At 45.2% G+C, this 26,352-nt stretch overlaps 1 protein-coding gene and 2 long non-coding RNA genes across 12 annotated transcripts in view; 1 reads left to right on the top strand and 2 right to left on the bottom strand.

Annotated features, from left to right (window-relative positions):
- LOC142835812 (uncharacterized) overlaps nt 1–1,272 on the bottom strand; it is a 43,234-nt gene extending 41,962 nt beyond the window's left edge. For all 7 annotated transcript variants that reach the window (XR_012907936.1, XR_012907937.1, XR_012907935.1 and 4 more), the window contains exon 1: nt 803–1,272. This is a non-coding gene — a long non-coding RNA (uncharacterized LOC142835812). The remainder of the gene's footprint in view (nt 1–802) is intronic.
- A 694-nt stretch (nt 1,273–1,966) lies between these two features.
- The window catches only part of LOC142835779 (uncharacterized), a 40,431-nt gene continuing 16,045 nt past the window's right edge, over nt 1,967–26,352 (top strand). For 3 of the 4 annotated variants that reach the window (XR_012907931.1, XR_012907924.1, XR_012907925.1), the window contains exons 1-2: nt 1,967–2,431; nt 18,175–18,259. This is a non-coding gene — a long non-coding RNA (uncharacterized LOC142835779). Of the gene's footprint in view, nt 2,432–16,930; nt 17,238–18,174; nt 18,260–26,352 lie in introns of all 4 variants that reach the window. The other variant, XR_012907928.1, reaches the window with a different exon arrangement.
- Nucleotides 5,586–26,086, bottom strand: LOC142835744 (retinoic acid early-inducible protein 1-alpha-like). The gene is made up of 8 exons (XM_075949467.1): nt 26,009–26,086; nt 22,433–22,583; nt 13,663–13,788; nt 9,165–9,425; nt 8,634–8,900; nt 7,909–8,076; nt 7,182–7,315; nt 5,586–6,552 (listed from the first exon to the last, which is right to left on the bottom strand). The coding sequence occupies exons 3-8, from the start codon at nt 13,751–13,753 to the stop codon at nt 6,493–6,495; spliced, it is 981 nt and encodes a 326-aa protein (XP_075805582.1). The 5' UTR covers nt 13,754–13,788; nt 22,433–22,583; nt 26,009–26,086; the 3' UTR covers nt 5,586–6,492.

The raw sequence follows: 26,352 nt of genomic DNA, 5'->3' as shown, positions 1-26,352 counted from the left end.
TGTGTTCTATTGCTGTGTAGAGATTACATAACCATGCAACACTAATAAAGAAAGTATCTGATTGGGACTTGCTTACAGTTTCAGACGTTTAGTCCATTGCCATCATAGCAGGGAGTCTGACAGCATGCTGCAGACATGGTGCTGGAGAAGGACCTGAGAGTTCTACATCAGGACCCACAGATACAGGAAGAGAGAGCCATTGGGCCTGGATTGGGGTATGGAAATCTCAAAGCCCACCCCCAGTGATACACTTCCTCCAACAAGGCTACACATACTCCAAACAGAACACACCTCCTAATCCTTCTATGTAATGCCACTCCCTGATGACTTGGCATTCAAGTACATGAGGACCATTCTTCAGACCAGCACACAGGAACCCTCTCTTCAGGTTCCCTCCAGTGTTCTTCACTTCCACTCCAGAATGTAAGCCTGATCCTTGAGAGGCTTTGTAAAGTTTGTCCTTCCCTCCATTTCTACAGAGCGTCTTTTACACAGCCAGCATCCACACACCCAGGATGACAACAGCTGTGCAGACAAAGCCTGCCACACTATTCCACTGTCTGCTGATATCAAACCAAGGCATGATCGCACAAACCTATTGGGAATTACGAAAACTGGTATTGTACCAATTGCCTTTACCTGGAAGATGTGTATGCACTCGTGCGCGCGCGCACACACACACACACACATGCTCCAGAAAGAGAACCTATGACAGACCAAATTACCAACTGCACAAAGGTCCTTAGAGACCACTGGATTTAATTTGGGGTTCTTAACAGGGGTGTGGTGAAGAGTTACTTACAGGAGCTGGGATGGATGCACAGCAGTTGCCTCCCTGCAGAGCCCGCATCAGCTCAGGCTGTGACTCAGGGGACAGCACAGCAGAAACTGCACAGCGTCTATGCCTCAGGACATGTCTGGGATCTTCTCTGAAGCTGGTCAGGGTCTCTTCATTCTACAGCCTCGATGGTCCTCACTAACTTTAAGTTTCAACTTCTTCAGATGTAGGAAGTGTCTCATTTCCTGCTTCTGAGGAGCCTTGCCCCTCCTCTGTAGAAAGTGCTGCTGTAGGAGGAAAGACTAGAAGCAACACAAGACTTGTCATCAAGGCAGAGGACTTCATCCCACAGACAGACGAAAGATTAAATCAAGTCCCAGTGGTCAATCTGCAGAATACCCACATTATTGATTTCCAATCTCTTCTTTGTTTATAATAAATGAGATTTTTCTTTATGTTCAAAGTGGCAGCAGCCAAAAGCTTGTTTATGCTTTAAGCTGTCTTCTGTTTCCTGAGGAAGGCCTTCTTCCACAAAAACCACTTCACAGCTTAACACTTCTGTCTCCAACCAATGAAAAGAGCAGAAAGTAGACCATCCGTGGGCCTATAAGTTTCAATTTTTGTCATCTCTGGTATCACTCATAAGACATGTCATTCTCCAGAGTAACCTGGGAGCTTCAGACATTCAAATCTGAGAACAAATCAAGTACTGCTACCTGATGTATGAGCACACTACACAGGGCACTCTGCTCTAGACCAGTGTCTCTCAAGCTTCCTAATGTTGTTACTCTCTAATACAGTCCGCATGTTGTGGTGACCCTGACAATAAACTTAGTTTCATTGTTAATACATAACTGTAATTTTGCTACTGTTATGAATTGTGATGTAAATCTCTAGTATGCAGGGTATCTGATGTGCAACCTCCAAAGGGGTCATGACCCACAGGTTGAAAATATCTTTTGGGTTAAGATTTGAGTGAGAAGATGTCTGCATTAAAAACTAGTTGCCTGTGCAATATACCTTGTCTTGCAGTCAGACATTAACCTTCTGCATGGCTCAGCTGTTCTCACCTATAGGCACACAGCTGGTCTACTTTCTGCTCTTTTCATTGGTTGGAGACAGAAGTGTTAAGCTGTGAAGTGGTTTTGTGGAAGAAGGCCTTCCTCAGGAAACAGAAGACAGCTTAAAGCATAAACAAGCTTTTGGCTGCTGCCACTTTGAACATGAAGAAAAATCTCATTTATTATAAACAAAGAAGAGACTGGAAATCAATAATGTGGGTATTCTGCAGATTGACCACTGGGACTTGATTTAATCTTTCGTCTGTCTGTGGGATGAAGTCCTCTGCCTTGATGACAAGTCTTGTGTTGCTTCTAGTCTTTCCTCCTACAGCAGCACTTTCTACAGAGGAGGGGCAAGGCTCCTAAGAAGCAGGAAATGAGACACTTCCCACATCTGAAGAAGTTGAAACAAAGTTAGTGAGGACCATCGAGGCTGTAGAATGAAGAGACCCTGACCAGCTTCAGAGAAGATCCCAGACATGTCCTGAGGCATAGAAGCTGTGCAGTTTCTGCTGTGCTGTCCCCTGAGTCACAGCCTAAGATGAGGCAGGCTCTGCAGGGATGCAGCTGCTGTGCATCCATCCCAGCTCCTGTAAGTAACTCTTCACCACACCCCTGTTAAGAACCCCAAATTAAATCCAGTGGTCTCTAAGGACCTTTGTGCAGTTGGTAATTTGGTCTGTCATAGGTTCTCTTTCTGGAGCATGTGTGTGTGTGTGTGTGTGTGTGTGTGTGTGTGTGTGTGCGCGTGCGCGCGCGCGCACGAGTGCATACACATCTTCCAGGTAAAGGCAATTGGTACAATACCAGTTTTCGTAATTCCCAATAGGTTTGTGCGATCATGCCTTGGTTTGATATCAGCAGACAGTGGAATAGTGTGGCAGGCTTTGTCTGCACAGCTGTTGTCATCCTGGGTGTGTGGATGCTGGCTGTGTAAAAGACGCTCTGTAGAAATGGAGGGAAGGACAAACTTTACAAAGCCTCTCAAGGATCAGGCTTACATTCTGGAGTGGAAGTGAAGAACACTGGAGGGAACCTGAAGAGAGGGTTCCTGTGTGCTGGTCTGAAGAATGGTCCTCATGTACTTGAATGCCAAGTCATCAGGGAGTGGCATTACATAGAAGGATTAGGAGGTGTGTCTTGTTTGGAGTATGTGTAGCCTTGTTGGAGGAAGCGTGTCACCGGGGGTGGGCTTTGAGATTTCCATACCCCAATCCAGGCCCAATGGCTCTCTCTTCCTGTATCTGTGGGTCCTGATGTAGAACTCTCAGGTCCTTCTCCAGCACCATGTCTGCAGCATGCTGTCAGACTCCCTGCTATGATGGCAATGGACTAAACGTCTGAAACTGTAAGCAAGTCCCAATCAGATACACTTTTATTAGTGTTGCATATTTGTGTGGTTTCCACACAGCAATAGAACACTAACCAAGACAGCCTCCATTTCTGCTGCTCTTTGGGGATGACATACGCTTTTGTGTCTCAGGTTGCTTAGCTGGGCCTTTTTTTAACCCTTCCTTCTTCCTGTAATGTAGTCAGGAGCAGCTGCGGGCTGCGTTCCGGCGCCCGGCTGCCCGCATGGCTAGCTTATGCCCCGAAATAATTACACGGAAACTGTATTCTTTTAAACACTGCTTGACCCATTATATCTAGCCTTTTCTTGACTAACTCTCACATCTTGACTAACCCATATCTAATAATCAGTGTAGCAACACGAGGTGGTGGCTTACCGGAAGATTCTAGCATATGTCCATCTTGGGCTGGAGCTTCATCGTGTCTGACCCAGAGAGGAGAGGCATGGTGATTGCCTCACTTCCTCCCAGCAATCTGTTCTGTCTACTCCACCCACCTAAGGGCTGGCCTATCAAATGGGCCAAGGCAGTTTCCTCATTAACCAATGACCTTCCTCCATCACTGCAAGGTCTTACATTGTGCAGTTCCTTAGACTTTGCTCTTAACCTGCCTCTATAGGTGTAAATTCCCCAGAAACTCTTTTTGAGAACAGACCCGGTGGTGGAGTCCCCAGTGAGACGCTGGACACAGGGTCCATGATTGAAATATGTGTTGCACATCATCAACTCTAGAGTTACTTCTGCATCTCGCCCTCTGTGGCACACACAGCTGGTCTTCTTAGCTATGGCTGGCTCAATTCCACTGCTGCTGCTGTTCTTAGGGGTCACCCCATGGGACTGGATCTCCAAAATGCTTGGGTCTCCCACTACAAATGCACTTGTCTGGTAGCCTATCCTGGGCTCTCTCTGTGGAGTCCAGTCCTGCTACACAGCACCTAGCCCCCATGACACCTTCACACCTTTGACTAGCACAACCTGGGTGGTTCTTACACTATCAAGTTCCACTGCCAGCACAAGGCACAATCTTGGCCATGTCTGGAACACAGCCTGTGTGTGCTGACTCTCAGGAAACACTCTCCTGAAGACCTCACCTCTAAGATGCTGGTATCTGTGTAATCCCTGCGAATTTCTCAACTCCAGCTGATCAGCACTGAGTATCCCAGCAGAGCCAAGGACTCACTTTAGCACTTCTGGTACCTTGTGGATCACAGTTTGATTTTTTGACTGCAGCTACCCAAAACCATTGATTCTTAATTCAGATTTCCCAGTAGAGTTTGCTGCTGTGGGAATTCATTCCACCAATAACTTTGGGGTACCTGGGTTAAGGCTTTAGTGCCTGAATTAAAAGGAGAGAGATGAGGACACGTGCTCTAAAGAGTTGTGAAGACCAGATCAGGCAGCTTGAAGCAGTGTGTGGCTGGTTTTTTAGCTCCCTTGGGTAGAACAGAACGATTTTGCAACTGGGTGTATGTTGTCCTGAACCTGGGAGTCTGATTCCCCATCGCACCCCTTAATAAATTGATAAGTATGTCTCTATCCTGTGGTTCTCATAACAACCTGCCTTCCCAGACTTCCCATCCAGGCCTCCATTGTCTGCGGTGCTCTCAACACTTTGTCTCCCCAGCACCAGAGGAACGGCCCAGTGATCTCTCAAGACTTGATGACTTTTCCAGCTCATATATCCAAAGTCCTTCTCAAATCCTCCCCAAACCCCTGTCCATGTCTTGCTACCACCTTGACTTCTTTAGGGTTACTGTTGTTGTGAAGAAACATCATGACCAAAGGAAGGGGTTTATTTAGCTTCCATTTCAAAATTGGTGTTCATCAGGTGAGGAAGTCAGGAACGTACTCAAACAGGGCAGGAATCTGGAGGCAGGAGCTGATGCAGAGGCCATGGCTGGGTGCTGCCTACTTGATTGTTCCTCATAGTATGTTCAGCCTGCTTTCTTACAGAAAAGGACGATGAGTATGGGCTGGGCCATCTGCAATTGACCTGCAATTAAGAAAAAGCCCCACAGGCTTGCCTACACTGATTTGATGGAAGTACTTTTAAACTGAGGTTCCCCCTTCTCAGATGACTTTAGCTATGTCAAGTTGACACAAAACTATCCAGCACATGCCTTACATTTACCGGTTTTATTCATTATTACTATATTACTGGGCATCTTTGTTAGGAGCACCTGTGAGTCCCTCTCACCAAGCTTCAATAGGACATCCATACAAATGATGACTTAACTGGCCATCACAGTGCACGATCTTGGGTTTTTAAATTTTTTTTAATTCTTATTATTGGAGAACCTTGTTTTTTTATTTTAATAATACTTTTAAAATTCATTTAACATACAAAATTAAAAATCATTAAATCTTCTAAATCTTCTCACACAAATACTATGTACAATCTAACTACATCTTGTTTTATCCTATATTCCCATATAAATACGATGTACAATATAAATACATCTTGTTTTATCCTTGCTAACATACAATGATCTACCTTCCCCTGTTTTTCTAATTGTATTAATAATCAATTCTTTCTCCACTAATGCAAAATCCATAATCATACAATATAGACACTTATGCATACTCACATTATTCTTACTCTCTTTTCTGTTTGGGTCCAATTATATTTCACTAGCCACAAAAACAATGTGTTTATAGAGTTATATCATTTTAGGATTCTACATCAGAGAGAACAGGCAGGCTTTATATTGTGAGACATTTAACTGTATTGTGAATTTTGGTGTAAGACCTTCGCTCTGTTTAATAATATTCAAACATTTATACACTTTTTACAAAATTTATCAGAGTGGTAGAGAGATGGTGTAGTAATAGGTGCAGCGGCGGTGGGGCTGCGTCCCCAAGACCCCAGCCACCTGGCTCGGCTAGCTTATGCCCCGAAATAATTACACGGAAACTGTATTCATTTAAACACTGCTTTGGCCCCTTCCTATCTAGCCTCTTCTAGGCTAATTCTCACATATTAATTTAGCCCATTTCTAATCATCTGTGTAGCGCCACTAGGTGCGCTTACCGGGAAGATTCTAGTTCAGAGCTTCATCGCGTGTGTCTTCCCTGCAGCAGGTAGCATGGCATCTCTCTTGCGTCTGCTCCGGAGAGGAGAGCTGTGGAGTCTGAGCTCACTTCCTCTTCCTCCCGGCATTCTGTTCTGTTTACTCCTCCCACCTATCTCCTAACCAATGAGAGCCAAGCAGCTTCTTTTATTTTAACCAATGACCTTCCTCCATCAAGATGGTTCAGTAGTTAAAAGCACTTGCTGCTTTTGGAGAGGACCTGGGTTCAATTTCTAGTTCTCATATGCACCGGCAACTGCAGTTCCAGAGGATCCAGTGCCATTTTCGGGCGTCTGCAAGGTTCAGCAGGTACACACGTTACATACACACATACACACAGGAAAATACTCACACATTAAAAGAAAAGACTAATCAATCTTAAACAGTGCCCTAGCACATTAATGACACATAGAAACTGTTTCCATACATGTGTATGAGGTATTTTGGTCATACCAACCCTTCCATTCCTTCTCCCGTCCCAGTCCCACTCTCTAGCTGCTTTCTCATCCCAGTTACTCTCCCTCCACTCTTTAAAAATAATTGGCCCCGTGATTTCGTTTGTGGTTATTTATAGATGCAAGGATAAGGAGTTATTGATAGCAACATAGGCTTCTTATTAGGGATCATACCACTGAACAAAATGTCTCTCCCGATCCAGCAACATTAAGTGCAGATAGAGTCTAAGGAGATCTGGAGCCTCGTGAGCCCCTCTCTCTCCATGAAGGGAAGGCTGACAGCCCTGCTCCTGTGCAGGGATCATGCAAGTGCTCAGAGCTGCTGAGAGTTCAGCAGTGCAGCAGCCCTGTCACGACTGGAACACAGGGTTCTCTTACACCCTTTCTTCCCCTCATGTAAGTGGTTTCCTGACTCTTGGATGTGGGGATGTAGATGTCTGGTTTAGTGACTGCTTTCACCTTCATACCTTTGTCTCATCCTCCTGGGACAACATTTTGGTTTCCTGGTTGGGAAACTCTCCATTTGGCTCCATTGGTCTCTCTTTCCTCTGTGGCTTGTGGCAGTTGATGGGACAGTTCGTGGGCAGCTGAAGGTTTCTGTCTGGAAAGGTTTTGCAGTGAGATTAAAAGCTCCAGACTATGAGTCTGAAAGTAATTATCCCTGTACACCAACAGAGAAGTCTGCAAGTCACCGCTTAACTTGTACTTCAATGTACCATAGTCTTGACAAATGAAGGGGGTTTTAAGAACAGGCCACGCAAGCCCTTCTCAGACAGACTCATTCTGGGGTCAGCAGCCTCACAGATGCATATGGCACAGAGGGAAGCGAGGCAGAAAGAGTAAACGGGCAGTCCTAGTTAACCGTGTGAACACACCTTTGCAGTTGTGTTTCCGATGAGTACATGACAAGGGTCCCTCTCAAGGACAGGACAGAAGTGCATGCAAGTGATGCGTTCAGAAGTTTGTTACGTTCAGTTCTCACTGTCTGATCAGAAGACAGTATATTGAACTGGTAACCAGACTGTCAAAAGGTCAGTGCTGAGGGCTTGGAGGATGGCTCAATGGGCAAGGTCTTTGCTTTGGAAGCATGAAGACCAGAATTCACATCCTTGATACCCAGTGGGACACCTGTTCCATTTCCTCAGCAAACTAACCCTATCAAGAACCAGAGTGAAACCCCAGCCTGGTCCTTACTTCTTTGGGGGTGAAATTTCCTCTTCATGTAAATGCAAATGCAAATGCAAACAAAGACAGCCAGGACGATGATGGGGATGACTCGCACTCTGACAGCAGATTCTTCCTTACTGCGAAACTGACTTGTAAATGGAAACTGCGTAATATCTGGGGTCCTTGATGTTGGTCCTTAGAGAAAAACCAAGAAAATTCTGGATAAAGCCAAAAGCACATCTGGATCACCACCTTCTTTTCCCAGGAAGCCCAAGAGACTCATGTATAATAACTGTTTATAATTTCTGAGTAGAGAGAGGCGTGAGGCTGTATGGATGATGTTTGCAGAATTTATGTCATTAACAAGAAAACAAATGTCTGCGCAATCATCAAACAAGGACATACTTACTTTTGTTAAAACTTTCTGGATGGTGGCTCAATTGTTGTTTAATTGTGCCAGAGAAAGGTAGTGAGGCCTCTCAGGGTGATGTGGAGCTGGAGAAAGGGCAGCTATAAGCGAGGCAGATAAGACTGAAGGTTGACAGTGATGCATGCAGACTTGGGGCCCATTAGTAGGCCATGCTATGTCTGGACCATTGATTCGTAGGGAATGCAAAACATTGGGAGGTGAGGAGAGATAGAGAAATCCTGCGGTCATCACTGGATCTCAGAGAGGAAGACCACCAGCAAATGACCCACCCAGTCTATCAAATGTGATGGAGTTGGCCCCTGATAATCTAGGTAATACCTACTTGGCTTTTCCTTCTGGTGCTTTAAGAGTTCCTTGAGCCAATAACTGCAGTCTGCTGTGGATATTGTCTTGAGATCTTTTATTAATTGCTTATCTTCCTTCCATTTGTTCATGATACCACCAGCTTCATGATCAATCAGAGTCCAATTCATATTCATTGTGTTGAGGATAAAGGAGTACTTTCCACTGATGTTAAATCTCCAGGAGGCATCAACAATTTGTTCTTGTTCATACTGAGAAAGCATGGTGGCCTGTAGAGTGGGCTGACCTGTGAACCACACACAATACCATCATGCTTCACTCTCATAGATCCATCACTTCTCCAAAGGTCAGGACTTTCCCACTGGGTTGTGATCCAGGATCATTTCCACATGACTTGTCCTTTGTTACCCACTGGGTACCACATGCTTCCAAGGTTGGACCAATTCTCAACTCTCTCACACAGATACAACCACCATCTCATTCCCACATGTGCTCTCCCCCTCCTCTCTCTTACCACCTGTCTCTTCCTCAGTACAGATCCCACACTTACCACTGATCTTGGTAATCTCTTTTTTAGTGTTAGCCAACATCTTTCTGAGCTCTTTCCACAAGTATTCCAACTTTTGGGTCATATCTGTCCACACTTGAGTCCCATTTGTTGCATTTCTTAGGTCCACCAAAGGTGTGGCTTTGTTGTCATTATCATACTGCAGGAAAGGCTCTCCATCCACTGAGCACTGCCCTTCACACCAGGACTGCCCAGGTGTGGTACTAGCCTTGACAATGACATCACAAGTAAGAGAGTGTGCATCTGTGAGAGAAACAAGGAGATGATGTACAAAGAGGGAGCAGAAAGTCATAGGACCCATGGTTCTGTGAAACAAAATGACACCCAGAATCCATCTTAAGGGCAAAAGGACAAGAAGAGAAGCCTTTGGCTTCTGGGTTTTTATTTCCATGCAACCTTTGACCTTCTTTGGGTGGTGGGATCCCCAGATGTACACCGTGTTACCAGAGGGATTTATCTCACAAGTACTTTTAATGGCCTTTATCAAGTGTTAAGGAATAAAATCTGTCAGATGGTATCTATTCCTGGGACTGAAAATCCACTGAACTCACAGGGAAAGGAGGCATCATAGGACATGTGGTAAATTCAACATGGAGCCTGGAGTTCAGGAAAGGCCTCCTGGACTATGCTGCAACTTGTCATGGGAGGGGAGCTGTCACCTGTAGGTACAGTACTGACCGTGTTCCCACTGGGCCACTTCACACAACAATGCTGGGCATCAGATGACAGGTTCCCCCTTGTTAACCACATCCCTAACTCATTCTCCAGTAGAGATCTCTGTCTGTGACCTGCTCAAAGCCCTGAAATCTCTCCCCTTCTTCTGGCAGTTGTTATTCAGGTCACGTATGGCTCCTGGTCTCCCAGACTTTCCCTAGCATCAACAGAAGACACCACACCCTAGTGTTGATCTGTTCAGCAGACTGCACAAACAAGTAGTCAAGACGTAGTGAGGATGAACATGTGAATACTCCTGTGTGTGAGAGAGCACTGAAATCTAAAATAAACAGAATATTAAAGGATGTTTTAAAAACAAGTCTGCAATATAATTACATTAAAAAAATGAAAAAAGAGATGTTTTTAAAATTCTACTTTCCCTCTCCCTCCCCAAAACTTCTGCTATGAGTTGGGCTGCTGCAGGTTTGGGACATCCTTTCCTGTCCCCCTCAACCATCTTCCTCTTCCTTCACCTCACTGCCTCTTCTACTACCTGTTTCTTCTCTCCCCATGGTTTCCTCCGACTCTACTTTCCCCTTCCTCCCACTCTTAGGGTTTGAATGTCTTCTTTAATGGCTGAGATTCTGTCTCACTCAGTACACCTCACTGAGGGATTTGTTGGACATGAACAGGAACCCGCTGGAGCAGAGAACTAGCTGTGTGGTTGTGCTAAGGGTCACAGACTGGGCACTCTACATGGATCAGATAGAATATGCATAGGGGATTTCTGAGAAAAACCCAGGTAGAAGTTGATGAAAGGAAACTGAATTTGCTGAAGGAGGAACAGTGAATGATGATGATTTAAGGAAAGCATCCTTGACTTCCAAATATGCACTCATTAGTATTATTAATACTACTAATGTTAGAATGTTTTCTCACAGTTACAGAATGAAGCCAGAACAACACACGTTAGATCCCCTGGACATACTGCTCCAGGGATGACTTCCTGGACTTGGTCAGTGGATCACCATTCCCAGACTAAAATATAAAACAAATCTAGGCAGATTATATCTGGCAATAGAAGAGTGGGGATCAAGAATCTCGGAGAAGTGCATGTGCCAGAGTGGACGGAACAGCAAACATTTCCAGGGGAAGTGTGCAGAGTCCATGCTGTCTGTGGATGCTGCAGCATCCCTGTTGAGAAGCACAGTGAGAAGGACCAGGGAGAAGGACACCAGCATTGCTGGAAGCTCAGGGATGGTGATGACTCAAGGCTAGAGTGGGGTTAGAGAAAGGTATTTCTGAATCCTAGCAAATATGGTACAGAAAAGCTCACCCAGTAGAGTGGTCAGGAAGCAGTAACATCAAGGATAGTGGGTCACTGTTGAGTAAGGAAGATACAGCCTATGTCCTAACTGCTTAATGCAGGGCATGGAGCATGGCTAATAGAATACAGAAACCCCAAATATAGATAGATGGTTGGCAAAACCATATGTGATTGCATTTTAATAACTAAAGACAAACAGATGAACAGGACTGTGAAAGTAGCTGGCCCAGGGGAATAAAGTGTATGGAACAATAAACACAGGAGAACTCAGGACTCAGAACTCAGTATGCAGGAGATCAATTGGCTCTTCAGATGCTGTCCTATGTCTCCGTGATTCTTTCCTCTCTGTGTAGGTGAACCACTCCCTGGGTAGAATCCAATGCTATCCCCTTTAAAAAACTGGAATCTGGGGGCTGGAGCAATGCCTCATAGGTTAAGAGCATTGCCTGCTCTTCCAAAGGTCCTGAATTCATTTCCCAGCGACCACATGGTGGCTCACAACCATCTGTAGTGAGGTCTGGTGCCCTCTTCTGGCCTTCAGGCATACATGCAGAAAGAATATTGTATACATAGTAAATAAATAAATATATTTTTTAAAAAACTGGAATCTTAATTGGATCCATAGACTTTGTTTGAGGTAGACACATATCTACTTCTATATTTCTGAAATATAAGGGCTGGCTATTAGCCACACCTGTTGACAATAACCTTGAGAGAGCAGATCTCTCTGTTCTAAATCTAGGTGGGTTTTTTGTTTGAGGTAGATAAACAATAACCTTGAAGAAATAGAGGTAAGTTCCAACTCTCTGACCAAAGGTCATTGTGGAAATAGGCTCATCTTTTTGGGTCTCCTCGTGAATTTTTTCAAGACAAGGTTTCTCTGTAGCTTTGCAGCATGTCCTAGAACTAGTTCTTGAGACCAGGATGACCTCAAACTCACAGAGATCTTGCCTCTGCCTCCCGAGTGCCGGGATTAAAGGCTTGCTCCGCTTCTTGTCATTTCTAGCTGACCCAGTAGTCATAGGTAGTACAGAACGTACTGCTCCCTGAGAATCATGCAGCTTTGGTAGTACATTTGTTCTGTAGGAACTCCTTCAGCCAGTAGCCTTAAATTACCAGCCCATGTTGGTGTGGCCTCTTATACTATAAATGCCAATGTAAAGTGCTTGCTTACTCTCTCTTCTGGGTGCTGGATTCCGTTCCTGTTTCCCCTGTTCATGCAGAGGACTGTGATATATATCCTTTTATTATACTCACTTCTAAGCTAGTATGGGATTTCTTTATATTGTACTTCTTCACATCTGAAGACACTCTGTGGAAATGGACACCAAGAATGGATAAAGCCCAATCTGGGTTAGATGACAAATGTGATTCAATTATCAGGTTGTTGCATTCTGAGGTTCATACCAAATGTGGAACTGAATCTTTGGTACAAAGAGATATCATGAGGCTTGCCAGGTTGAAAATAATCACTGGCTTCATATACAAACAACATGAACCCACTCCTGCCTAATGAACGCCATTATCTGAAGACATCTTCCAAGGGGGTGGACAGCATGGGCCTGGGAGCAAGGGAAGAAACTACTGTAGGTCCTTACAGTGGACCATTGCTAGGGTCCTACACAGTAGACAAGGTGTTCCAGTCTCTTCTTAGCTGCTTAGCTTAGTATCTTTAGGCATGAGAACAGATTGCTACCTGGTGGAAGAGGGGCTAAAAGAAAAGGCTAGATGGGCAGGGAAGGGAGCTGAGCAGGCTGGGGAGGTTTAAGTATCACTTAGGAATTGAAGCTGAGCCTGGTGGCACAAAGCTGTAATCCCAGCATTTGGTAGACTGGGTTAGAGAAGGGATTGTTGCAAACTCTCTAGTGTGAGCCATGGTGTGAAATCCTGCCTTTAAAACAAAACAGCAACGAGAAAAAGAAGGAAAGAAAAACAAAACAGAAAAAGAAATGCAAGAATGTGTGTGGTTGTGGCCGCCATGTCCCTGGGTGCACCTGTTGTGATCCTCTGGAGAATTGCCTTGCAAGGTGGGAAAGAAAGTTCAAGGGCAAAGAGTCCCAGAAAAGTGAAGGGCTCGTGAGGAGTCCCCTGAGAGGCTGTCTTCAGAGTATAGCATGCCTAATGTCCAAGGGAGCTGTCTGAGATCACTTCCTGGAGGGATCTGCACTGTGCTCATCACATCCTGCACATGACTGGGTTTTATGCATCCTGCAGACCCCAGTAGTGTGGAGAGCATCACCAGATATTCCCTTCTGCCACCAAGCTCTTCATTCATGTAGTCCCTGCTCTACCCTCCAGATACAACTTTTCCCTAACTTCTTTAATCCACTGAAGACTGGGTGGGGTAGGGCAGGGGAGAACCAGGGGTCTCCTCACTGTGGTGATGAAGAGGGGAAGGAGACAACCAAGAGCTTCCAGCTATTCTAGGAGTACTTCAAGACTAGAATCCGGTCTGTTCCCGTTCCCCAAAACCCTCTATTTGAGATTCAGGTAACTCACCAGCCAGCACAGTTGTCACAAGGCAGATCAGTAGAAGCCAAAGGCACAGATGCTGGGAATTACTGTGCACTGAGGTCAGAGCCTTTGCCATGATTTCTTCCTGAGGCCAGGTGCCAACAGGGGGAGCTATGGAAAGAATTGTGCAACATTCAGTTTGGTTTGCAGAGGAGCCCAGGGAGAGATTCATTCCTGAAAGTTCACAAAAATTCTGGCCACCTGGGCTATGAATTCAAGCCTACCCATGGTCCAGCTAATGCAGGTTCCTAGTTCCATCTTTTCCTACATCTCTTTCAGGGTCCCCCCAGAGCCTTTGGCTCTGTTCTTCCCTCCCAGTGTACTGACAGCCCCATTGTGCTTGGACACATGGAGAATGTGACTGTGACCTGCGAGGTGAGGACACTGTTGTTCCAGACTCCACACCTTTTGCTCATTCATTTCACTCACCTGCAGCTGAGCCCTCAGGAATCTTTGGCGATAGACTCAGGAAAAACAGAGAAATAATAAAGTCGGTGCCCTCTACTAGGTCTCTGCAGAAGGCACTGGAATATCAAGACTTTACCTGCACTGCCTAAGGCAGGGCAGAATATAGACCAGGTGAGAAATCTGAACAGAGAAATAGAGAGAGAGTAGGCGGAGTCAAGTGGACACCATGTAGCTGCTGAAGAAAATGCCACAAGTATATTGGTAAGACAGAGCCTTATGACAATGAAGAGATTAAAAGAAGTCGTCTAATTTGGCTTGTAAGGAATGCCCCTAAGTCATTGGCCAAACAGTGTTGCAATTGATATACTTTCATGTGATTATTCAGGTCTGGGCATCTGGGAAATGAACAAGCAGTCTCGTATTAAAATTGAGATGAAGGGCAGCGGAACATGAATGTATGAAAAGGGAATGGGAGTTACTGGGAGAGGAGGGTGCAGTAGAGCAGGATGGGGAGGCTGTAGTGGTATCTGTAGTGCACTGTGTGTTTTCATGTCAGTGTTGCCTCCCTGCTGTGTTTATCTATAGTAGGCACTGTAAGTGAAAACACAGAGGACAAACTGTAAGGGGTAGTGTTGGTGGACTCCATTGTCGGCCTGACTGGCTTAGTGGATATGGAGAATGGATGGGATGTTCTGTGTCTGTGGGGGTGTTTCTAGAGGGGAGAGTTAATCAGAGCAAGACCCTCTATCAGTGTGGTGACCCAGCCCAGGTCATCACAAAGAGGAAGTTACCTAGTATTGCTACCACCACAGGTATACTTTAGTGACAAAGTCATGGATCTATGTCAGCATTTGCCAGCTTTCACAGTCAGATTGTCACTGCAGAAGCACCCAGTCTGTTAGACTGAGCAGTACTGAGTTCTCTGCCTCTCCATTGGTCCCAGGACAATCTGTCAGTCCTAGGAAATGGTGCAAGGAAAGAGCTCATGGCAGTGTCTAACTGGAGAATCACCTTGCGTGAGCAGAAGCCAGCCAGATACCTGCAGCTAGGAAAATAGACTACATTTTTTTGTGACTCCTGACATGCTACTTGGCCCTGGGAAAAGGCAGCCTGTGGTCCTGGGCTATCAGAAGGCCCCACCAGGCCTCATGCAGACAACATGAGGTGAGCTCTTTTCCCTAGGTTATTATGTGGAGAGATCACAATCAGACAAGATGTCCAGAAGAGAGACATGTCCAGAAAGGACATAGTGGTCATGTATGTTGAGAGCTGCCTAGCAGGGAGAAACAAAGACTTTTGACTCCCAGAAATCTACTTTCCCCAGGTGGTTGAGGAAATTTTATCCTAGAGAAAGTGAAGGGGGTTACCCCTCTCCCTTACCAAGCATCTCTGACTCAGGAGTGTCCTCATTTCCTGGGACTGCAGAGAAAAATGGGCACAAATACCAGGGAGGACATGGACCTCTCCAGAAGTCCAGTGATGAAAACTATACAAGGCCAGGGCAGGGAAGGCAGATGGTATTCCTGAAATGAGACGTCAGGAACATGGGCAGAAATGTCCTGATGTAGTAGACCAAAGTGGAGTGGTCAGGGGACAGCATCATGGAGGGACAAGGGCTCAGATCATTTGTGATGTGTAATAGCCCAGGTTGTGACCTCAGGCTGGCACATGTGCCCCCAAAGTGACAAAGTTTCTCCAGGCAAACATATGGTCAGGTGTTGTTGGAGGCTGCTTATTTCTTTCCTGGCTGCCCAGATCCAAAATAACCACACAGAAACTCTATTAATTACAATACATTTGGGCCAATACCTTAAACATACTTTTAGTGATCCCTTACATCTTATATTAATCCAATTTATTAATTTATGTATTGCCACATGGTTGTGGCCTACTGGTAAGGTCCATTCGACATCCAGCATCTGTCCACTGTGGTGGTTACATGGCTTTTCTTTTTGACTCTGCTTAATATATATATATATATATATATATATATATATATATATATATATATTACAGACTGGCTATATTCTGGGTGAAAGCAGGCTTTTTAATTAACCAATTGCAATAAAACACATTCATAGCATACAGAGGGGAATCCCACATCAGTCAGTGAGCTATATGTTGCCAGAAATTGATACTTAATCATATGAGACCTGTCAGCCAGGAAAAAGATGGGCTCCTGGGCACAGTGTCCACCACAGAACCACTTCTCAGAGATCCCAGAGTCCTTCCTTGGAGGAGAGAAAGGATTTAGATAAGGAGGACTCCTCACCCACAGCAGGTGCAGGTCTTCTCCCAGGGTCACTGCTCCATTTAGACAGACATATGGCCCTTAGATTCTACTGTGAATGTCTAAAGGGTTTGTAGGCTCAGTTCTGCTCTTGTAAGTTAAAGCTCCCATGGACAATACATGAATGGTGAGTGTGGCCAAATAGATGTCCTCTATGTCGTGACGGAGGACGATCTGTGACACTGAGGCGTGTATGGTAGATGCTATGTAAAGTTCTTGGTGGTAACTAATTGAAGAATCACAATAGAGACCCCAGAGTTTGAAAGCAAGCCTGTGCAGTGACAGCAGAGATGGTCCCAGAATTTCTAAGTGGCAACTGCATGGTCTTATCTCTGGGAGAGTGGGGTCCTCTGGTCCTGTGATGCCAGTGACAATGCAGCCTCAGGGGTCCATCAGGAGCTGGGTCCCCCATCTACTATGATGTGAGGTAGACTGGTCCTGAACTGAGAGATCCCGGAAGTAAATGGTAACAGTGACCTAATGAGTCACCTGTAGGATCATAGCTATCCTACAAGGGACAGAGGTCTGCCTGACATAGCTATGCTTCTCCTCCAGGTCATAGACTTCAATCTATACCTTATCACAAAGAATGACTCAGATCAATCGTCTCCTAAACTATCACCTCAGCATCATCTCACTTTATCACCTGAGTGAGGGATGCACTGGACAGCAAAGGAGAGAGCAGGGACCACAACCCCAGGACCATCTCCTGTCATCTCAGTTCCCAGAAGCCACGGGCAGCACAGGATGCTTTGTTGACCGTGAAATAGGCATCTTTGTCCGGACCTGATGAAGTGGCTTCGGGAAAGGACACTAGTGTTGGAATGCAGACTATCCTCTGATCTGGAGTCAGAAGACTAAGGTAAAGGCCACATCTAGTCTCCTGTCCATTTGCATGTGACATTCTGCTGCTGTCACACTTCAGGTGGAACGGGGCTTTGATGTGCAGGTAGATATGGTGCGACTTGTCAAGATGCACATAGTTAGTGACCCCTTTAGAGAAAACTAGACTCACCCCAAATAGACATCACTATCTGAGGATACAAGGGCTGGAGCTTCCCTGGGGCCCACTGAGCACCTCTACATTTGTCCTGCTGTGGAAACAAGCCCTGTTCTACTGCTTCGGCTTCTGCGGCTGAGAGGGCATGGGTTTGGCGTGATGTTTCCTCAGGCCTCAGGAAAAGAGTGTTTAAGCCTCTTTTTGGGTAAAATGGTGTGGAAGTTCTTAACGAATAGCACCTGGAGGTGAGCTCAATCTTAGTGGTGACAAGACTGCAAACCCAGACCTCAGGAGTCTGGAGAAGGGGGATGCTGCAAATTAAAGCCAGTCAGGGTTACAGAGTGTGATTCTGACACACACACACAGTGTGTGTACTAGTGCAAGTGCTGTGATCTCCTTGTTGATGGAAGGAGTGTTAAGGGCTGTGTGTCCCGAGGAAACTGGAGAGAATGTGGGTGTACAGGTTATGGAGGGATTATTTTATAAGTGGCTGTGGACTGGTGGGCAAGAGAGAAACTGGGCCAGTGGGGCCAAGCAGAACCGAGAAAAGCCTCTGGGAGAAGGAAATGGGCTACCAAAAGCCAGCTGAAGTACAGAGACAGGTCCTGTTCCCACTTCTAGGAGCCCCACAAGGTACACAGCTGTCACACACAAGCAGAGGGCCTAGGTCAGTCCCATGCACTCTGTTGGTTCAGACTTGGCAAGCTCCCAAGTGCTCAGGTCAGCTGTCTCTGTGGGTTCCCTTATCATGACCTTGACCCTCTTTGCTCATATAATCTTTCCTCTCTCTCTTCAAAAGGATTCTTGGATCTCAGTCCAGTGCTTGGGTGTGGATCTCTGCATCTGCTTCTATAAGATCCTGGATGAAGGCTCCCTGATGACAGGTAGGGGTGTTCACCATCTGCTTACAGAAAAAGGTCATTTCAGGCGCCCACTCTACCATTGCTAGGAGTCTTAGCTGGGGTCATCCTTGTGGATTGCTGATAGTATCCCTGGCATCAGCTTTCTCTTCAGCCCCAAAATGGTCCCCCCATCAAGAGACTTCTTTAATTATCCTCCCTGTCCATCTGCTCCCAACCTGCACAAACCAATTCCTCGTGTTTCCATACCTCCATCCCCCCACCACTTTCTCTTTACCCAGCAGATCTCATTTACTTCTCCCCTTCCCAGGGAAATCCATGCACCTCTCTTTGGGTCCTCCTTTTTACCTAGCTTCTCAGGTGCTGTGGGTTGTGGCTTGGTTATATTTACTTTACAGCTAATATCTACTTATAAGTGAGGACAGACAAGGTTTGTCTTTCTGGGTAAGAGTTACCTCACTCAGGATGATATTTTTCTAGTTCCATCCATTTGCCTGAAAGTTTCACAATGACTTTTTTTTTAACTGCTGAGTAATATTCCGTTGTGTAAATGTCTGCCATTTTCACTTCCATTCTTTGGTTGAGGGGCATCTAGATTGTTTCCAGGTTCTGACTGTTATGAATAACACTGCTATGAACATAGTTGAGCAAGTGTCCTACACTATGATTGAGCCTTTGAGTGTATGCCCAAGATTGGTATAACTGGGTCATGAGGTAGACTGTTTGCCAATTTTCTGAGAAAACACCATACTGATTTTCAAGGTGACTGTACAAGTTTGCACTCCCATTGGCAGTGGAGGAGTGATCCCCTTACTCCACATTCTTTCTAGCAAAGGCTGTCATTAGCTTTGTTGATCTTAGCCATTCTGACAGGTGTAAGATGGTATCTGAGAGTCATTTTTATTCTAATTTCCCTGATGACTAAGGATTTTGAACAATTCTTTTAAGAGTATCTTGGCCATTTAAGATTATTCTGTTGAGAATTCTCTGTTTAAATCTGTACCCACTTTAACATTGGATTACTTGGTATTTTGATGTCTCTTTTCTTGCATTCTTTTTGGAGATCAGCCCTCTGTCAGGTGTGGGGTTGGTGAAGATATTTTCTCATTCTGTAGGCTGCCATTTTGTCTTATTGACAGTGTCCTTCGCCTTACAGAAGCTTCTCAGTTTCATGAGGTCCCATTTATTAATTGTCAATCACAGTGTCTGTGATACTGGTGTTGTATTCAGGAAGTGGTTTCCCATGCCAATGCATTGAAGGATACTTCCCACTTTCTCTCTGTAAGCTTCCTGTTACTATGAATACTGCTTGAAGGAAGACTCTGTGACCTATCTGTCCTTGGGACTCCATGGGTTCCACTGTCACATACCACATATAGCTACTTCTCTTACAATGTCACTGTCCTGATTGATCGACCAGAAACCTTTGCTATCTTATCTATGGCAATCTGTGATTCCTAAAGATAAAACACCATGGGCTGAAGAGATGGTTCAGTGGTGAAGAGTACTGACTGCTCTTCCAGAGGACCCAGATCATAACTCCAGTTCCAGGGAATTACAAGATATTTTTTGACCTCCCTAGGCACACGTTGTGCACAGACATGCATGACGGCAAAACGCCAAAGGCATAACATTAAAATAACAACAAAAACATAGTGTTTGCTTAAGAACTACCTCCTCTCAGTTACTCCAGGATTAGATAAATGGACAAGAAATTATTCTCTCCTTCACTACTGAGTGTTTAGATGCTCAGGATATTGATTGGGTAATGGAGATGAAATAAAACTAATAAAACTGGAGCATGTCAAGATTTGTTTTGTCAGGTTCAGATCATTGGGATGAAAATAATAACACAGTATTTCTCTATCTATCTATTTATCTATCTATCTATTATCTATCTATCATCTATCTATCATCTATCTATCTATCATCTATCTATCTATCTACAGGTCTATCTATCTATTATCTATCTATCTATCATCTATCTATCATCTATCTATCTATCATCTATCTATCTATTATCTATCTATCATCTATCTATCTTGATTTTAGAGTGTTATTGATAATGAGCACTACAGCGTCAAGGACATCTAACAGGAACAGCTGGGGGTTTATTTGAAATGCTCCTTCAAAGCAGTCATTCTCAGGAATCAGTCCCTGCCCTCCCCAGTCACTCCCATTTCCACCTCCCCAGTCACCTGTTCTCTCACCCTCCTTTCCAGGCAGACTCTGGGGACATCACCAAAATGCTAATGACAGTAAACAAACTCCCCTCACACTGATCCACACTTCCCTCACCCTACCCTTGCCACCAGCAGGATTATTTTTAACATTTCTTTTTTTAGCCCTTCTGTTCATTTGGGACAAAGTTCAGTCTTTATAACCAGCAGCATGATAGAGTGCTGTTCTTCTGTTCAACAACCAACCTGAGTTTTCACAAGAAATAAAAGACATTGGAGCGGAGAATTGGCTCAGCAGTTAAGAGCACTTGTTGCTCTTGCCAATGACCTGAGGGTGGACTCGCAGCACCCACTTTCTTTCATACCTACATGCTTACACCCACACACACATAATTAGATGCATGCAAAGCACACATACATATAAAGTAATAAATAGTTAGATAGATAAATAGATAGATGATAGATAGACAGATGATAGAGACTAGATAGATAGATAGATAGATAGATAGATAGATAGATGATAGATAGATAGATAGATGATACATAGATAGACCTGTAGATAGATATATAGATAGATAGACCTGTAGATAGATAGATAAATAGATAGATAAACCTATTTTCTGTTTGTTTGTTTGTTTGTTTTAGTGATTAGATTTTTTTTTTGAGACAGGGCTAATCTGTGTAGTCCTAGCTGTCCTGGAACTAGGTCTGTAGACCAGCCGGGCCTCAAATTCATAGAGATACACCTGTCTCTGTCTCCTGAGTGCTGTGTTGAAAGGTGAGCACCACTACTTCATGGTATAAACAAATAAACATAATAAAAATTTAAATAATAAGGAAAGATAGGCAGACAACAGCAGGCATGATGGTACATGACTCAGATCCTAACACTCCTGAGACAAATGTGGGAGGATCTCTGTGAGTTCCAGGTCAGTCTGGTCTACACAGTGACTGTCAGAGCTACAGATCCAAGGTTCTGTCTCAAAACACAAAAATAAGAAAGAAAGGAAAGTGGAGTAAAAAAAAGACATGGCTAGAAAATTCTGACCGGTACATATGCTATACAAACTATGAAGATGGTAACTGAGTCACCAGGCTCTGCACGAAGCAGTCTGACTCCTGTTGGGCACAAAGCCTGCTACAGTGACAGGGTCGAATGAGCACCACACAGTTGAAGACCTCTTTACAGGGCTCAAAATCCTTCCTTTACAAAAAGGAAAGTGAAGGAAGAAAGGAAGAGAGAGAGAGAGAGAGAGAGAGAGAGGCCAATGTTGACATTCCCATTTTTCAGAGGGGAAAATCCAGGCTGAAGGAGGCCCAGTAACCCATTCAAGACGATATATTGCATCACAGATTTCAGCTTTCTCATTCCCATTGTAGCTTGCTGTGCACAGCCACAGTGGCTGCTCAAATGAAGACTAATAAGCATTGTCTTCAGCTCAGCACACAGGTAGTGCACTGACTACTCCAGCTTGCTGGGGTCTCCTCTCCCTGGAGTTGTGCTCATGTTTGCACAGCCTGGTGACTGTTCCTGTCCACTGTCTCTGCAGCATCACCCACACATGCCCCAGGACTAGATCTATGAATTCTCTAACTGCACTAATTAAGTCAGTGCACAGCAGAACATGACATGGTGGCTCACAGCATCTGTAATGAGATCTGGTGCCCTCTTCTGGCCAGCAAGCATACAGACAGACAGAACACTGTATACAAAATAAATAAATAAATCTTTAAAAAGAAATAACTCCAAAGCTGTCCTCTGACTGCCACACATTTAATATGATACACACACACACACACACACACACACAGAGAGAGAGAGAGAGAGAGAGAGAGAGAGAGAGAGAGAGAGAGAGAGAGAGAGAGGAAAGAGGAATACTAACAATAAATAAAATTTAAGAGTAAAGTTAACTTTCATTTCCTTTTGCTTCTGCTAAACAGGAATTAGCAAACTATTTTTTTTAAAAGATTTATCTCATATGTATAAAGTGCTCTGCTTGCATATATGCTCACTCACCAGAAGAGGACACCAGATCTCATTACCATGTGGTTTCTGGTAATTGAACTCAGGACCCCTGCAAGAGTAGCCAGAACTCTTAACCTCTGAGCCACCTCTCCAGCCCAATTAGCAAACTCTTTAGTACTCAAGACAGAGGAGGCAAAAAAGCCTGCAGGGAAAGGAGAAAGAAAATTAAAGAGTAGAAATAGAATAAATAACAGAAAGCACTATTGAGATATTCAAACTCAGCTGTGGTTTCCCGCATCAAAGTGTCCGGATCCTGAAGGTAGATCCTGGATGATTTATTTATTGGGGCTAAGCCAGAACCCTCCAAGATGAGCAAACAGATCTTATTAGACAAAAACTATACAAAACTACGTATTCCCATAGAAATGTTTTCAAAAACTCACAAGGCTATACTATATCCCTAAGACATGGTATCTGGCCTCTTGGATTTAATCCATAGCAGACACTTAAATGTTCATTACATGTTAATTAATTAACTCCTCTCCCCCACACTGCCATAAATTTTAGCTACAATATTGTAGCTCAGACTCCACAGACATTTAAAGTTCCAGGTTCTGCCCTACCATTGTGTATTTATAAAGGCCGCCATTCATAACCACTTTGTTCTGGTTTTCTCACTTTTACAATTCAAAAGAAAGAAATTGCTGTCAGTAGAAAGGGGGGTGCTGAAATGCTAATTAAGAATCCAACAACAGCCAGGCCCTGGTGGCACAGGCCTTTAATCACAGCACTCAGGCCCAGACAGGAGGATCTCTGTAAGTGAGAGGCCAGCCTGGTCTATAGGAAAAGTTCCAGGGCAGTCAGTGCTACACAAAGAAACCCTGCCCCAGAACACACCCTCCCACCCACCCCTGTAAAAAAGAAAAGAATCCAGTAATAAGGGGTTGGGGAGAGAGCTCACTAAAGTGACAGCCACAAAAGCATGAAGAGGAAGACTCAAGTTCAGATCCTGAGCACTCCACAAAAACACCCTCATCTGTAACTAGAGCATTTAAGGTAGGGTGGCAACCCAAGGAGCCCTGTAGCTCATTGGTCAGCCAATCTAGCCAATCAGTGAGCCAGATTCAGAGAGAGCTATCAGGTTTTAAAAAAAAAGATGGAGAGCTATAAGGGCTAGGCAAGTAACAACTTCAATTTATCTCTGGCCTCCCCATGTCATGCACCCACAGCAAAATGATACACACACCCTGGCACACATGCGCACACCCTAACACACACACACTCACTAGAACACACACATACCCTAGCACACATGCACACCCTAGCACACACACACCCTAGCACACACACACCCTAGCACACACACACACTAGCACACACACACGCACTAGCACACACACGCACTAGCACACACACGCACTAGCACACACACTAGCACACACACACGCACTAGCACACACACGCACTAGCACACACACTAGCACACACACACTAGCACACACACACACTAGCACACACACACACTAGCACACACACGCACTAGCACACACACGCACTAGCACACACACACACACTAGCACACACACGCACTAGCACACACACGCACTAGCACACACACACACACTAGCACACACACGCACTAGCACACACACGCACTAGCACACACACTAGCACACACACACGCACTAGCACACACACACTAGCACACACACACTAACATACACACACTAGCACACACACACACTAGCACACACACGCACTAGCACACACACGCACTAGCACACACACTAGCACACACACACGCACTAGCACACACACACGCACTAGCACACACACGCACTAGCACACACACTAGCACACACACACGCACTAGCACACACACACTAGCACACACACACACTAGCACACACACACTAGCACACACACACTAGCACACACACGCACTAGCACACACACGCACTAGCACACACACGCACTAGCACACACACTAGCACACACACACGCACTAGCACACACACACTAGCACACACACACACTAACATACACACACTAGCACACACACACACTAGCACACACACGCACTAGCACACACACGCACTAGCACACACACTAGCACACACACACGCACTAGCACACACACTAGCACACACACACACGCACTAGCACACACACGCACTAGCACACACTAGCACACACACACGCACTAGCACACACACGCACTAGCACACACACTAGCACACACACACACGCACTAGCACACACACGCACTAGCACACACACTAGCACACACACACGCACTAGCACACACACACACTAGCACACACACACACTAGCACACACACACGCACTAGCACACACACGCACTAGCACACACACTAGCACACACACACACACGCACTAGCACACACACGCACTAGCACACACACTAGCACACACACACGCACTAGCACACACACACTAGCACACACACACTAGCACACACACACTAGCACACACACGACTAGCACACACACTAGCACACACACGCACTAGCACACACACACACTAGCACACACACACACACACTAGCACACACACACGCACTAGCACACACACGCACTAGCACACACACACACTAGCACACACACACGCACTAGCACACACTAGCACACACACGCACTAGCACACACACTAGCACACACACACACTAGCACACACACGCACTAGCACACACACTGGCACACACACCCTAGCACACACGCACACTAGCACACACACACTAGCACACACACACTAGCACACACACACTAGCACACACACGACTAGCACACACACTAGCACACACACGCACTAGCACACACACACACTAGCACACACACACACACACACTAGCACACACACACGCACTAGCACACACACGCACTAGCACACACACACACTAGCACACACACACGCACTAGCACACACTAGCACACACACGCACTAGCACACACACTAGCACACACACGCACTAGCACACACACGCACTAGCACACACTAGCACACACACCCTAGCACACACGCACACTAGCACACACACACTAGCACACACACACTAGCACACACACACTAGCACACACACTCTAGCACACACACACTAGCACACACACGCACTAGCACACACACACACTAGCACACACACACTAGCACACACGCACACTAGCGCACACACACACTAGCACACGCACACTAGCACACACACTAGCACATACGCACACTAGCACACACACACTAGCACACACACACTAGCACACACACACTAGCACACACACACTAGCACACACACGCACTAGGACACACACCCTAGCACACACACCCACTAGCACACACACTAGCACATACACGCACTAGCACACACACACTAGCACACACACACTAGCACACACACACTAGCACACACACAACCTAGCACACATGCACACACACTAGCACACACACACTAGCACACACGCACACCCTAGCACAGTTTAATTTTTCTCAGTTTTCAAGCACACTTGGTGTCTACTTGTTTATATGTTCAAAGCAATTCACACACTCTGATTTCCAAATGCAGTGTTCAGCATTTCTGGCATATAAGAAAAAAAATTAGTTTTAACAAGTGACTCTTACCTTGAGGCAGTGATGAAAGGCAGAACCCTCTGGCAGCCTTCACAACTGCTGTGCACCCCAAGATTCTCCTAAGGATCTAGCATTGATTTTAAAAGAGGAAAAGGAAGGAAGAAATGAAAAATCACAGCCCTCTCCTTAAGCCTTCACATTGAGACTCAACATGCATCAGTCCACAGGGCATCGCTCTTTGTGTTAGAATAAAGTCAACCATATGGGCCAAAATTAATTTTAATCATTCACATCATCCCCATATTCTAAGTTCACACAATAAAATACCTCATTGTAAATAAGAGCTCAGAGGGACAGAACGAATAGACAGATACCTTTGCCTCCTGAGGGCTGGG

This window comes from Microtus pennsylvanicus, chromosome 1 (genome assembly GCF_037038515.1).
Source record: "Microtus pennsylvanicus isolate mMicPen1 chromosome 1, mMicPen1.hap1, whole genome shotgun sequence".
In the NCBI taxonomy this organism is placed as follows: domain Eukaryota; kingdom Metazoa; phylum Chordata; class Mammalia; order Rodentia; family Cricetidae; genus Microtus; species Microtus pennsylvanicus.
The sequence above is the reverse complement of the archived record's forward strand: the minus strand, read 5'-3'. Positions and strand labels throughout refer to the sequence as shown.